An 11,601-nucleotide genomic window follows, 5' to 3' on the forward strand; every position below is an offset into this window, starting at 1 on the left:
ACGGTATGCATGTATGTACCTACACTTTTGCGAATACCGATCTTTCCCAGGAAACATTCAGTTCCTTCAAAACAATATTGTCAGTGTAGCCAATGAAAATATCGAGAAAGAGAACCGTCTCCTAAATATTCCACGACACTTGTGTTGTATCTATATGCTGTACCCTATTTTTTTCTTCATCGTAATATTCCTCTTTTTAACGCTCAGTCATCGGCTTATGTCACTGTAAGGAAAACACTGATAAACTCACGTGGACACATTCATGTTGATACAAATTCTAACAATACAGAACGTCTTCCTGGCTGCGTTCATAAAGGACACATAAAGGAACACATAGGTACAGGTAATCGTTTTATCTTCCACGACGCCATGTCTTGTGCCGTAGTTGCGTACCTTTCATGTATGTTACGACATAAAGTCTATTGCCCCCTTACGAGACCTCGACCCTCACACCTCAAACACTCGTCAGAATACAGGGTCATATTTCAGGGTGATATATCTTTGACAAGGGTTATCTAATATGTTGCTTTACACGTATGTGTCGTAGCTCTGCATCCTCCATAAACCAGGGTATTATATCTCCATTCTACTTATATATTGATACAATGGTGATAGAACATGACCCTGTATCCACTCGTGCTTCTTGAGTCTTCAACATCTAGATATTTACCAGGCAAAAATCGAGAAGAATCATATCCTCTACACTCCACTCCACTCTAGATCTATGGTCACCTACCAGAACCAGCGCCCTTTCGCATTGCCCTCCCTCTCCTGGGAAAAGCTACATCTTCCTCCTCCTCAAGAACAAGCCATCACTGACACCTAACTCCACCTCCACATGCCATTAACAGCCAACGACAGAAGCAACACCAAACCCTTAGAACCCAAGTCGTTGTTAATAAAACTGACTGAAACTATGGAGATCTCACGTAGGTGGACGATCCTATGTAGTTGAAACATCATCAGAATCACAGGGCACAGCCCAGTCAATCATCCAGTGAACCAGCTATCTCTGACCATATCAACAACTTCCCACCCAATAATAGCATCGATTAAAAAAAAACATACTTTGTTACTTCACTAACAGAAAAAAATTCAAAACATGTCTCATTTCTTATAATTGACGCACATTTTATTTACCAGATGAAACTATTTACAGGAAATTCAAACGCAGCACGTACATGTGGCATACGCAACTCACTCGCAGGTATCACCCACTCACCAGTCTGGGTACATGCTGCAGGTACAGAGGTCACAGATGTACATTCCCGTGTGTGTCAACACGCAGCAGCGATACAGGACACACACACGCTGTGAGGAGCTTGGACTGCCCTCGGCCTCACCTTGGGGAGTTTACCTGTCCGAGATATATGCCTCTAACCGCAAGCCTCGAATCGCTGTGTTGACACGTTGAGTTACCAATGGGCATTATAACGTGCAAGAATCTTCGACTCTCCAGCCACGATCCGCATTGATTTGTAAAACAAAGAGAGGCTATTATCTGACGGGAGGTCCGCGCGACCGTGACGTCACGAGGCAAGCAGACGACAAATTGACTGACACACGACTCTCTCTCACCCGCCTGTGACGGTAAGTTGTGTTCGTGTTACCTTCACTAAAACGGTCAAAGATTCACATATCATCAGAGACAATAATCCAAACACTTCTTCAGTCTAGTTTATCCACGTTCACTGCGCTTTTAGTAAGGTTTGAATAAGTTTTAGAAACTTATCTGTACCCCTTGCGTTATCAGAAGCAAGATGGCGGAGCTGTATGTTTTGAACCCTCGCCAAGGTGAGTTAATAATATTACAAGGATCAACTACTGGTCTCAAAGTCCATCAGTATAAATGTACGTACACTAGACTGGTATGGTATGTACCCGTAGATCTATGCTTTTATACAATTGGACAAAAGTGTATATTTTGATAGTAATATCTGTAGATTGATAGATGGATTGTATTTTGGGCGTAGGTCTATATATTCAATACACCATGATAACATTGTCGACTGAGTAAAAATGTTAAACTGACAAATGGTGTGGAAGTTAACACGAGACGGTTGCAGGTCGTTAACACTATCCAATGTTAAAGCGACTTCCATGACTTTAAATATATGGGATTGTCAGATGGGCACGTCTGCATCCAATGTCACTGCAACACGGAGTGAGCTAGGTCACGTAAAGACCTATAAAAGTACAATTATTTTTATCCTGATTTGTCAAGAATATTCATGTCGTATATTGTCTACCAAGCTGGCCCAACTCAAAACCTCATGATCACTGTCAGTATACATCTGCTATACCACTTATAACAACCCTCATTATTAGTCGGTATTTACTGTTCATAATTGCAGTAAATTAGTTTCTGTTGTTTCTTCCTATTATTTAGTTTATTGGTGTTTGTGATAGTCTTCACTGTGAGAACGGACTCCATGTTGTATGTTCACCTTTCTACCCTGGGTTGGGACCGCCTCCGTGGTGTAGTGGTTAGAGCGTACGCCCGGAGAGCGGAAGGTCGCGGGTTTGATCCCCGACCGCGTCATACCAAAAGACGTTAAAATATGGTACTTGTTGGTCCCTGCCTGGTGCTCGGCATTAATGGGTACAACAAGGACTGGTCGACTCGGAGTCAGTAGAATGTGTCTGAGTGGGATATTCATGCTTCACTGTGGCATGGTATCTCAGTGGGCTAGCACTATAAAACCAGCTTAATTCTGGGCTAGTACAAGCAGCCGCACATCCACATACACACGCATGCACGTCGTCATGTGAGCGAAATATTCTCAAGCACGACGTAAAACCCAATTTCACCTCACCTCTACCCTGGGTTCAGTTGTTCTATAACTCGGTTTAGGCCGTTAAACATTAGCACGCAGCAGATTACAGCGTGATGTGTATCAATAGTAACTATGTTGCCTGAAAGCACCTTAAGCTATAAGTAAAGCTTATCGTGTGTCTCGGGTGACTGCGAGATATATATGGATTGCGTGTTGCTTCTAACGGTAATAATCAGTAATACCCCTTACCTGACAACCACCTACCTGACCCTCCTCAGCGCCCAGGTAAACGTAGCAATCATCGGTTTGTGATGTCAGACTGACACCGCCGTAGATCGCTTGTTTTGTCAGCAGCAAAATTGAAGGTGAGCCGAAGAACACCTCACTGTACGACGGACGTGGCGCGTCATGTTTAAACTTCATTGTGATTCATTATTCGACATCAAGAATCAATAACGGGAGTTATTGACTCCTCTTTTGTCCAGTAGACATAAAGGTAAGTATTAACGCAACGCTGTTGTCATATTCTTCAATGTGTGAATTGAAGTCAATACTCAGCTGTGTTTGTCTAGTTCAGGCTGGAACAGATCAGACAGCAGTCCCCCTACTTCTCGTCGAGCACACGTTTCATCCCGCAACGAAACAAACACACCACAATACAAAAGCGCGATAAAATATTCAAATGTGAACTCGGAGGACTCATAACAGAATCGATTACAAAACAATAAGGTAATGATTGTGGGGTTTATTCTGCAGATTTTGAGGTATCGATAATGGAATGTGGCCAGTGTTGAAAGCGACAAGGCAGTTTGCTTGACAGAAACAGTTTGTTTACATTAGTACTGGGCGGTGATTGAGGGTTAGCTGCGCCGCTTACAACAAATATTACCAACAGAACTAGGACAGACAGTTTCACATAGGGGACACAGGTCATTATTTCCTGTGTTTGTGCATTCCTCACTGCAGTCGCTTTTATCCGCCTGTCATGACGATGTCCACAGGTGGTGACTATACGTACCAATTTATTTACTACATTCAAACGCAAAAATGATATTTTCTACATTAACACCTTGTTTGTGTGAAATTTAAACTAGAACAACACTTTTGTGCCTTGCAAGTCTGTAAAGGCTGTAATAAAATTCAAGATGGTTATAAATGCTTGTTAGGGTAATTGTAGTTCAAAGCATCTCCGCCTGAATGGGCAATCATACGGAGTCGTGCAGCAGTGCTTGACCTGTTACCTTGTGAAAGAGGGAGAGTACCTAGTTCTGCATGGTTGGTCAGTAAACCAAGCATTCTGGCGGTGGTGATAGTCGAATGTTGCCTCCCACAATCTAGGAGACTGACTGAAGTAGGTGAGACTTACAGGTTTCCTCGCGACAGACATTTACGTGACAGCTGTCTAAAGTATCACTGAGTATTCACACACAACGCTTGTGTTTCGCTGGAGAGTAAAATCTCAGTATTCTTTTGCTCTGACGTTCTATATTTAACTTGCCGTGGTTCAACAAATGGACCAAAATGTTGATCTCTGCCACACATTGTGGACAGAAAGCGTTTCATAATGCGCCGATAACAAATGCACGATGGTATAAGATAGGTGAACATTAACGTGTGAGTGAGTGGACGTCCACATCAACCAGTCAGTGATAACTGACGTCAATAGTGCACGAGGTTGCATCAGACGGAGGGGCGTTTTGTGTGCAAAACAGTTGTACAAGCACGTGAAAGTTGAAAGATGTATGTCAGAAGTAAGGAAGTACACTGATTCCCTCACTGAAGTAGGAAGTACACTGATTCCCTCACTGAAGTAAGGAAGTACACTGATTCCCTCACTGAAGTAAGGAAATACACTGATTCCCTCACTGAAGTAAGGAAATACACTGATTCCCTCACTGAAGTAAGGAAATACACTGATTCCCTCACTGAAGTAAGGAAATACACTGATTCCCTCACTGATGTAAGGAAGTACACTGATTCCCTCACTGATGTAAGGAAGTACACTGATTCCCTCACTGAAGTAAGGAAGTACACTGATTCCCTCACTGAAGTAAGGAAGTATACTGATTCCCTCACTGAAGTAAGGAAGTAAACTGATTCCCTCACTGAAGTAAGGAAATACACTGATTCCCTCACTGAAGTAAGGAAGTACACTGATTCCCTCACTGAAGCAAGGAAGTACACTGAATTCCCTCACTGAAGTAAGGAAGTACACTGATTCCCTCACTGAAGTAAGGAAGTACACTGATTCCCTCACTGAAGTAAGGAAGTACACTGAATCCCTCACTGAAGCAAGGAAGTACACTGATTCTGAAGTAAGGAAGTACACTGATTCCCTCACTGAAGTAAGGAAGTACACTGACTTCCCTCACTGAAGTAAGGAAGTATACTGATTCCCTCACTGAAGTAAGGAAGTACACTGATTCCCTCACTGAAGTAAGGAAGTACACTGATTCCCTCACTGAAGTAAGGAAGTACACTGATTCCCTCACTGAAGTAAGGAAGTACACTGATTCCCTCACTGAAGTAAGGAAGTACACTGATTCCCTCACTGAAGCAAGGAAGTACACTGATTCCCTCACTGAAGCAAGGAAGTACACTGATTCCCTCACTGAAGTAAGGAAGTACACTGATTCCCTCACTGAAGCAAGGAAAGTCACACTGATTCCCTCACTGAAGCAAGGAAGTACACTGATTCCCTCACTGAAGCAAGGAAGTACACTGATTCCCTCACTGAAGCAAGGAAGTACACTGATTCCTCACTGAAGTAAGGAAGTACACTGATTCCCTCACTGAAGTAAGGAAGTACACTGATTCCCTCACTGAAGTAAGGAAGTACACTGATTCCCTCACTGAAGTAAGGAAGTACACTGATTCCCTCACTGAAGTAAGGAAGTACACTGATTCCCTCACTGAAGTAAGGAAGTACACTGATTCCCTCACTGAAGTAAGGAAGTACACTGATTCCCTCACTGAAGTAAGGAAGTACACTGATTCCCTCACTGAAGCAAGGAAGTACACTGATAAACACACCAAGTATGTGGTAGCTGTGTACATCCAATGGTTCGTCATGCATCATTACATATGACATGGCACGAATAGTTTACATATTCCGTCTTTGCGTTTATAAACTGCATGGTCAGGTTGAATAAATCCATGGTCTGTGAAGCTATCATTCAAAGTAGTAAAACCTTGACTCATTACTGTTGTTACTTTCTCTTGTAGACAGACTTGTTACCATGCGTGTGTGAGGAGCTGGTTGGATCAGCTGAGATATGGAAGCGTTACATCATTGTATTTTGAAAGATTGTCACCAAAACGATACCATGTGTCGCCATTTAACCGTCAGTCCTTTCAAAACAATTTCCTCAAACAGTCTCCTACGTTTGACACATTCTTGGCGATCGGTCGAACTCATGTCACTGTTATGGTTGATATAAATATAACGTCATATGGTATATGCTCTTGAGAGGGGAACCCTAGTCGTGTTGATATATAGATATTAATCGTGCATAATATGGATTTTGTAATGCCTCTTAGTAATTATACAGCTATGTTTTATGTACTATAAATAGACCCACTTTGACTCGGGGTAGAATATGGCACTTATACTTTAGTTATAGCTTGACGTGAAAGAGGTGACTATTTTGGAACAGGTGGTCGGTGACGTGGGTACTTGAGCGTTATCGTCCCCCGAAAAAGAAATCATTGGATTGTCCGGTCCAGATTCGCTTATTGAAAGGGTGTCATGATATACCCTGGAAAGCGCTATTGCGGCGTAAAACAGTACTTAGTTTTTCCAACTAATCTCTTTCAACATGCTGTATGTGCCATGGCAGTAGACTGCAGTCGCACAAGGCGTATCTTACAACTAGCGCCCTGACTACATAGAAACAGGACAGAGTGACGTATGTGGTCACTTCACGTGACATTGTTTTTATTCTCACATCCTTGTTTGGGTAGTGTCAGTGTTATCTTTTAAACTAATGGTATGTTTATTAGGTTACCGTAACCTGTATAGTCTTAGTTTATCTGTCTCGTTCAGGACTTAACCCACCAAGGTAGCTTGCTTCCCAGTAAGCCTCTGGCGGTTTATCCACAGTGGCCAAAAGCACGATAGGGGCGCTTCTCTGTTGATTACCTGCCCCTATAAAGGTTGGTAATTTACATATAAGAGGGTAATGGCGACTTTTTCTGACTAACGGTGGGGGTTGGGCGTGTTCGTGGATGACCCGAGGGCAGAACGCTCACTATCCATCACAGCTGACCGCAGTCTGACCACAGCCTTGCCGTGTACTAAGCGTCTGCCACCTCCGCGCTGACTTCGCGACAGGCCCTAAACTTTAACTTCCTATTTGGTTATTACGTAATGACCACAGGGTACAGGTTACACAAAGAATTGTTTAGATTTCCTCATTGCACTGCTAGGCTGGGTTATGTCATTCGCGTTCTCGTGCCTGGGGTGCTGAGACGTGTTTGCGGATAGGTCCAGTATCCCTGATTGATATCGGGTCCGGCTAGGGCCGGGTGGAGAACAAAGGCAAGGTACTCATTCTCAGGTTCACAAGGTCACTGGACATTTAGCCTCTTTCTGAAGTAATTATTTCAAAGATGGCGCAGGTAAGATGCGCGAGATGCACCTCGCACATGTTTTCTGTTGTTTTTTCAAGTGTGATATGACCACATATGCTGACTTGCGAAATGTTATTTTGTGGAAGTTTTGTGACTGAATGTGTTCGCTTGTCTCAGTTCCAGTCCAGTTAACTGTAGAGGTTTACTGGTACCTTTCCCATTGTTTCGTTGTCATTGTTTGGTGAGGTTGGAACTATAGTTCCTCTAAGTTTGCTGAGTATGTCTCTAATAGGATCTAAATTTCTTTTACGTGTGTGTGAAAGACAGTGAAGTCGTTGTTGGAGGAATTAACATGATTGATAACTAAGTGACGAAACGTTTACCACGTCACGTTGTGTAAGTACGACAGCAAGTACACTTGATTTAAATATATATATACACACGTCAAGACTGCTTTATGTGCTCATATTTACAGATGACGGTGTGTTTATATTACAGAATATGTTACTATACTATATTTATTTCACTCACGTTGACAAATGCAGATTCCTGTTTCAACTCTGAAATAGACACTCTGAGGTCCAGTCTTGATTCCATATGGTTTATGTGGTGGTATTATTGAACAGAGCTTTAAGATACTATATTTGTCCAGTGTCATATAGGTCCCGTCCAGAGTAGTGTTTACCAATATACGATAGAGTGTATGGTTGACGTGAGTGGTCATGTTCCACATAAACGCCAGTAAATTGGTACAATAACAACGTGGCATGTACGTTATCTAAACACGCGAGGGGCTTTGTACTGGTTGTCCACGCTGTTCCTAGCACGTCATGGGTCATACATTGTTTCTTTCCTCATTAACATTTTGATGGAGTTTGACCATACTTAGTTATCAACGCGAGCATTGTGATGTCGAATAGAATAGCAATTTGCGCGCTCGTTTATGACGTTGCGTGGTCTACTGGATAGAGTGTCTGCCCGGAGTGAGGTTGTTCGATCTCCGGTCCCAATAATATAAAATACGTTAATATATGGGGCTTGTTGTTACCTTTCCTTTGCTCTAGGCATTGAGAGAGAGGAGTGGGGGAGGCAGTTAGTTTATTATGTGGTTAATAGACATATTACAAAACAGGTATCTAACGAAAGTTCTTATAGGGTTTTGTTGTAAAGTAAAGGGCGGTGGGGTAGCCTAGTGGTTAAAGCGTTTGCTCGTCACGCCCAAGACCCGGGTTCGAACCCCCACATGGGTACAATTTGTGAAGCCCATTTCTGGTGTCCCCCGCCGTGATGTTGCTGGAATATTGCTTAAAGCGGCGTAAAACCAAATTCAGTCAGTCAGTTGTAAAGTAAACATAATTTATAAAGTGAATACTTTCGAGTTTTTAATGAATATTGTGTTCAGTGTTTCTTGTGTTGTGTTCCAGATGCAGTGGCGTGAACTAGAGCGGGCTATTGCCGACAAGAAGACCGGCAGTCTGACAACATGGCACGCCACATACATCGTGTGGCTCACTCTAGCCATGCTGATTATCAGCAGTCATCTGTTCTTCATCGTCCTCATCCTTGCCAAGCGGACACTTCGCATACAGCTCAAGAACCTCCTGATTGTCAACATCTGCTTGGTTAACCTCATGATGGGTGGGTTTATCATGCCAACCGTCATCCACCTCATTCTGGACAGCTCGGAGGATGAATGTATTCTACGAATGACAGTGAGAGCCCTGAATGACTACCTACAGCCTGCACTGTCCGTCCTGACCGCCATTGCACTGGTCATAGACCGGTTCCTGTTCATCATGCAAAAGCCAATCACGACTAAGTGGCTGAGGATTGTTGTTGCTGTTGTGCTGATGATAGCGCCGTGGGTTATTGGTGTCATCCTTGCTGTTCCTTTGTTCTTTAAGTCCTTCGAGATGGGAGACCCAGAGATGGGCTGTGTGCAGGAGGTTAACCTCTGGAACATCGTCTGCGCCCATGTCGTTTGCTTTGTGCTCCCTTCAATCCCACTGTTCGTTCTAGCAACGCTGTCCGGCCTGTGCAGCACGAACAAGAAGAAGAAACCACCCAAGGAATCGATGTATGACTGCCGAGATAAGCCTATATCATTCAAAGGAGAGTCAATCAAAGTGGTTGTGCTTGTGTGCTTCATGACCATCTTCCCAGAGGTACCCTACTTCGTTATCAGCCTCCTCAGGTACACAACGGCCTGCGACCAGCCCTACTGCCTCGACTTCTTCCAGGCACTCAAGGTGTCAGTGTGGCTGAGGGCTGCCAAAGCGCTTGTGTTCCCCTTCATCTGGTTGTGGTTCACCGACATCAAGTCCGCCATCATCTGTCGGCCAACCGGTGCGGTGGATGAAGATGACGACGTCTCCGACGACCAACCCACGGATATGTCTCAACAGGATACCATGTTGCTGCGGTACAGGTGAAGAGGTGTAAGATGGCGACACAGGTCGAGATAGTACAATAACAACTACCCGCCATGTGTCCACCAACTGATGGTCATAGGACTTCAGCTGGTTCTCACTGCTGTGAACATTGAGTGATTTGAACATTACACACTTACAGAGTGCCACCCCCAACAACAAGGACATTGTAATGGGGGCGTTTTCGTCACACTGTTTTCATAACAAGACAGAACGCTTGACATTTCAAACTGCATGAAGCCCTGCTTTTCTAAAGCTGGGGATAGGTGTTGCTGCTTTGCTCAATGTCGCTTAACATTACGTCGTTTCCCCTCCATCAATCACTTGTTCTCACAGGTGGGAGTAGCTCATGTGATATTCCTCATCTAGTACACATTTCTAAACATTATTTTTTCTTTTGAAGAAATGGAGCGACCAAGAACTGATTTTGCCCAGTGTTTGCTTTGTACATGTTGACACGGTCTATGTAAGACAGTTATCTCTCTATATATCATTCAATATATTTCATCCTTTTCATTTCACAAAACATATTCAACCTTGACCATTTATTGCAAATTCTCACTGATGTGTCTTTCAGTACTTACTGGCCAACATACTAAAGAAGGCCCCTGTGATCCTTTGTTTACCTTTGACACACATAGTTCTAGTTAGAGGCCGGCTCTTCCTTTTCCCTCCTTCGTGCTCTGAGATCAGTATATACCTTTTTATGATCTAGTCAGTCTGTTGGTAGATGTTAGAATATACACTCTGTGTTTTCAGAGGTCTGTGGGTGTCAGTCATAGAAGCATTATTGTACACGATGGTGTAGAAGTACATCACATAGGGGAAGTGTATTGATAACATTAGCATAGATAAAGAAACATGTATTATAGTTGATAGATCTATAGTGTAGACGAGTTTAACCGTTTTGGATACCGAGCAGGTTGATTATAGCTTCTGTGACTTTGGTGCACTGACTAGATCGGAATAAAATGTCTCTCCGGGAAAATCAAAAGTATAGAAAACAAACATATCATTCCCATGGTTGTATACAACGTAATACACCAACACGACCGATGGGAAGAGATACTTGAGTGGACTTGAGTATATTTTGCATGATGAAAGTACATATGGTTAAATGGCTATGATATCTTCTATTCATGAGGGTAAGAACATTTTTCGCCAGCTCGTTATTAGCATCACATCAGTTACGCCGCTTTGCCGGAATAACTGATGCCTGATGCGGGGATATTTTCGCAAGAATGTTAATCGCTGGAAAATGACAGTCGCCTGTCCTAGCCGTCTAACTGGTGCTGCAGAAGCCAACTGCGTGCATTGAACTACACAGGAGAGTCATCCGTCACTGTCAGGAATGTAAATACTGTATATATATAAGCATACCTTGCAGCAGTAAACCGCCAGTAGGTTTGCTCTAGATCCTAGGTCATATCGTACTCAATCTGTCAAATCAAATAACTCGTCTCGCTAGATTAGAAGAAATAAAACGCCATTATATGCCTCTAGCAATGATTTGATCAAGTTAGACTGGCTTCTATGATGGTGTCAAATGTTTCGAACCTTTGTAATGGACACTTTCATAAGGGCACACCTATACAATGTAACATGTCAGAAATGGATATTTATCTTGTGATGTGTATTCTAGTCCAGATAAGAGATGTATGTCACCGTTGGACTGACAATCCTACGTTGTAGATATCCACATGTTGTGTTAAAGTGCACAATCATTACGTGTTTTTTTTATTGAACAGATGCTTTGCTTATCGAGCTGCACATTAATTCCAGCCGGTTAAGATTTTTCTTTTTGAAATAAAAGAGCAACTATA

At 42.9% G+C, this 11,601-nt stretch overlaps 1 protein-coding gene across 5 annotated transcripts; it reads left to right on the forward strand.

Annotated features, from left to right (window-relative positions):
- Positions 1 to 1,260: 1,260 nt before the first annotated feature.
- Positions 1,261 to 11,601, forward strand: LOC124253395. Of its 5 annotated transcripts, none has more exons than XM_046687145.1 (2): positions 1,261 to 1,590; positions 8,774 to 11,601. In XM_046687145.1, the coding sequence occupies exon 2, from the start codon at positions 8,774 to 8,776 to the stop codon at positions 9,779 to 9,781; it is 1,008 nt and encodes a 335-aa protein (XP_046543101.1). In that variant the 5' UTR covers positions 1,261 to 1,590; the 3' UTR covers positions 9,782 to 11,601. The 5 variants fall into 5 exon arrangements, with proteins under 5 accessions (XP_046543101.1, XP_046543104.1, XP_046543102.1 ...); XM_046687148.1 differs by lacking the exon at positions 1,261 to 1,590 and adding an exon at positions 1,776 to 1,794; XM_046687146.1 differs by lacking the exon at positions 1,261 to 1,590 and adding an exon at positions 3,117 to 3,273.

Source organism: Haliotis rubra, unplaced genomic scaffold (genome assembly GCF_003918875.1).
Source record: "Haliotis rubra isolate DU_JTF1 unplaced genomic scaffold, ASM391887v1 Scf54, whole genome shotgun sequence".
NCBI lineage: Eukaryota > Metazoa > Mollusca > Gastropoda > Lepetellida > Haliotidae > Haliotis > Haliotis rubra.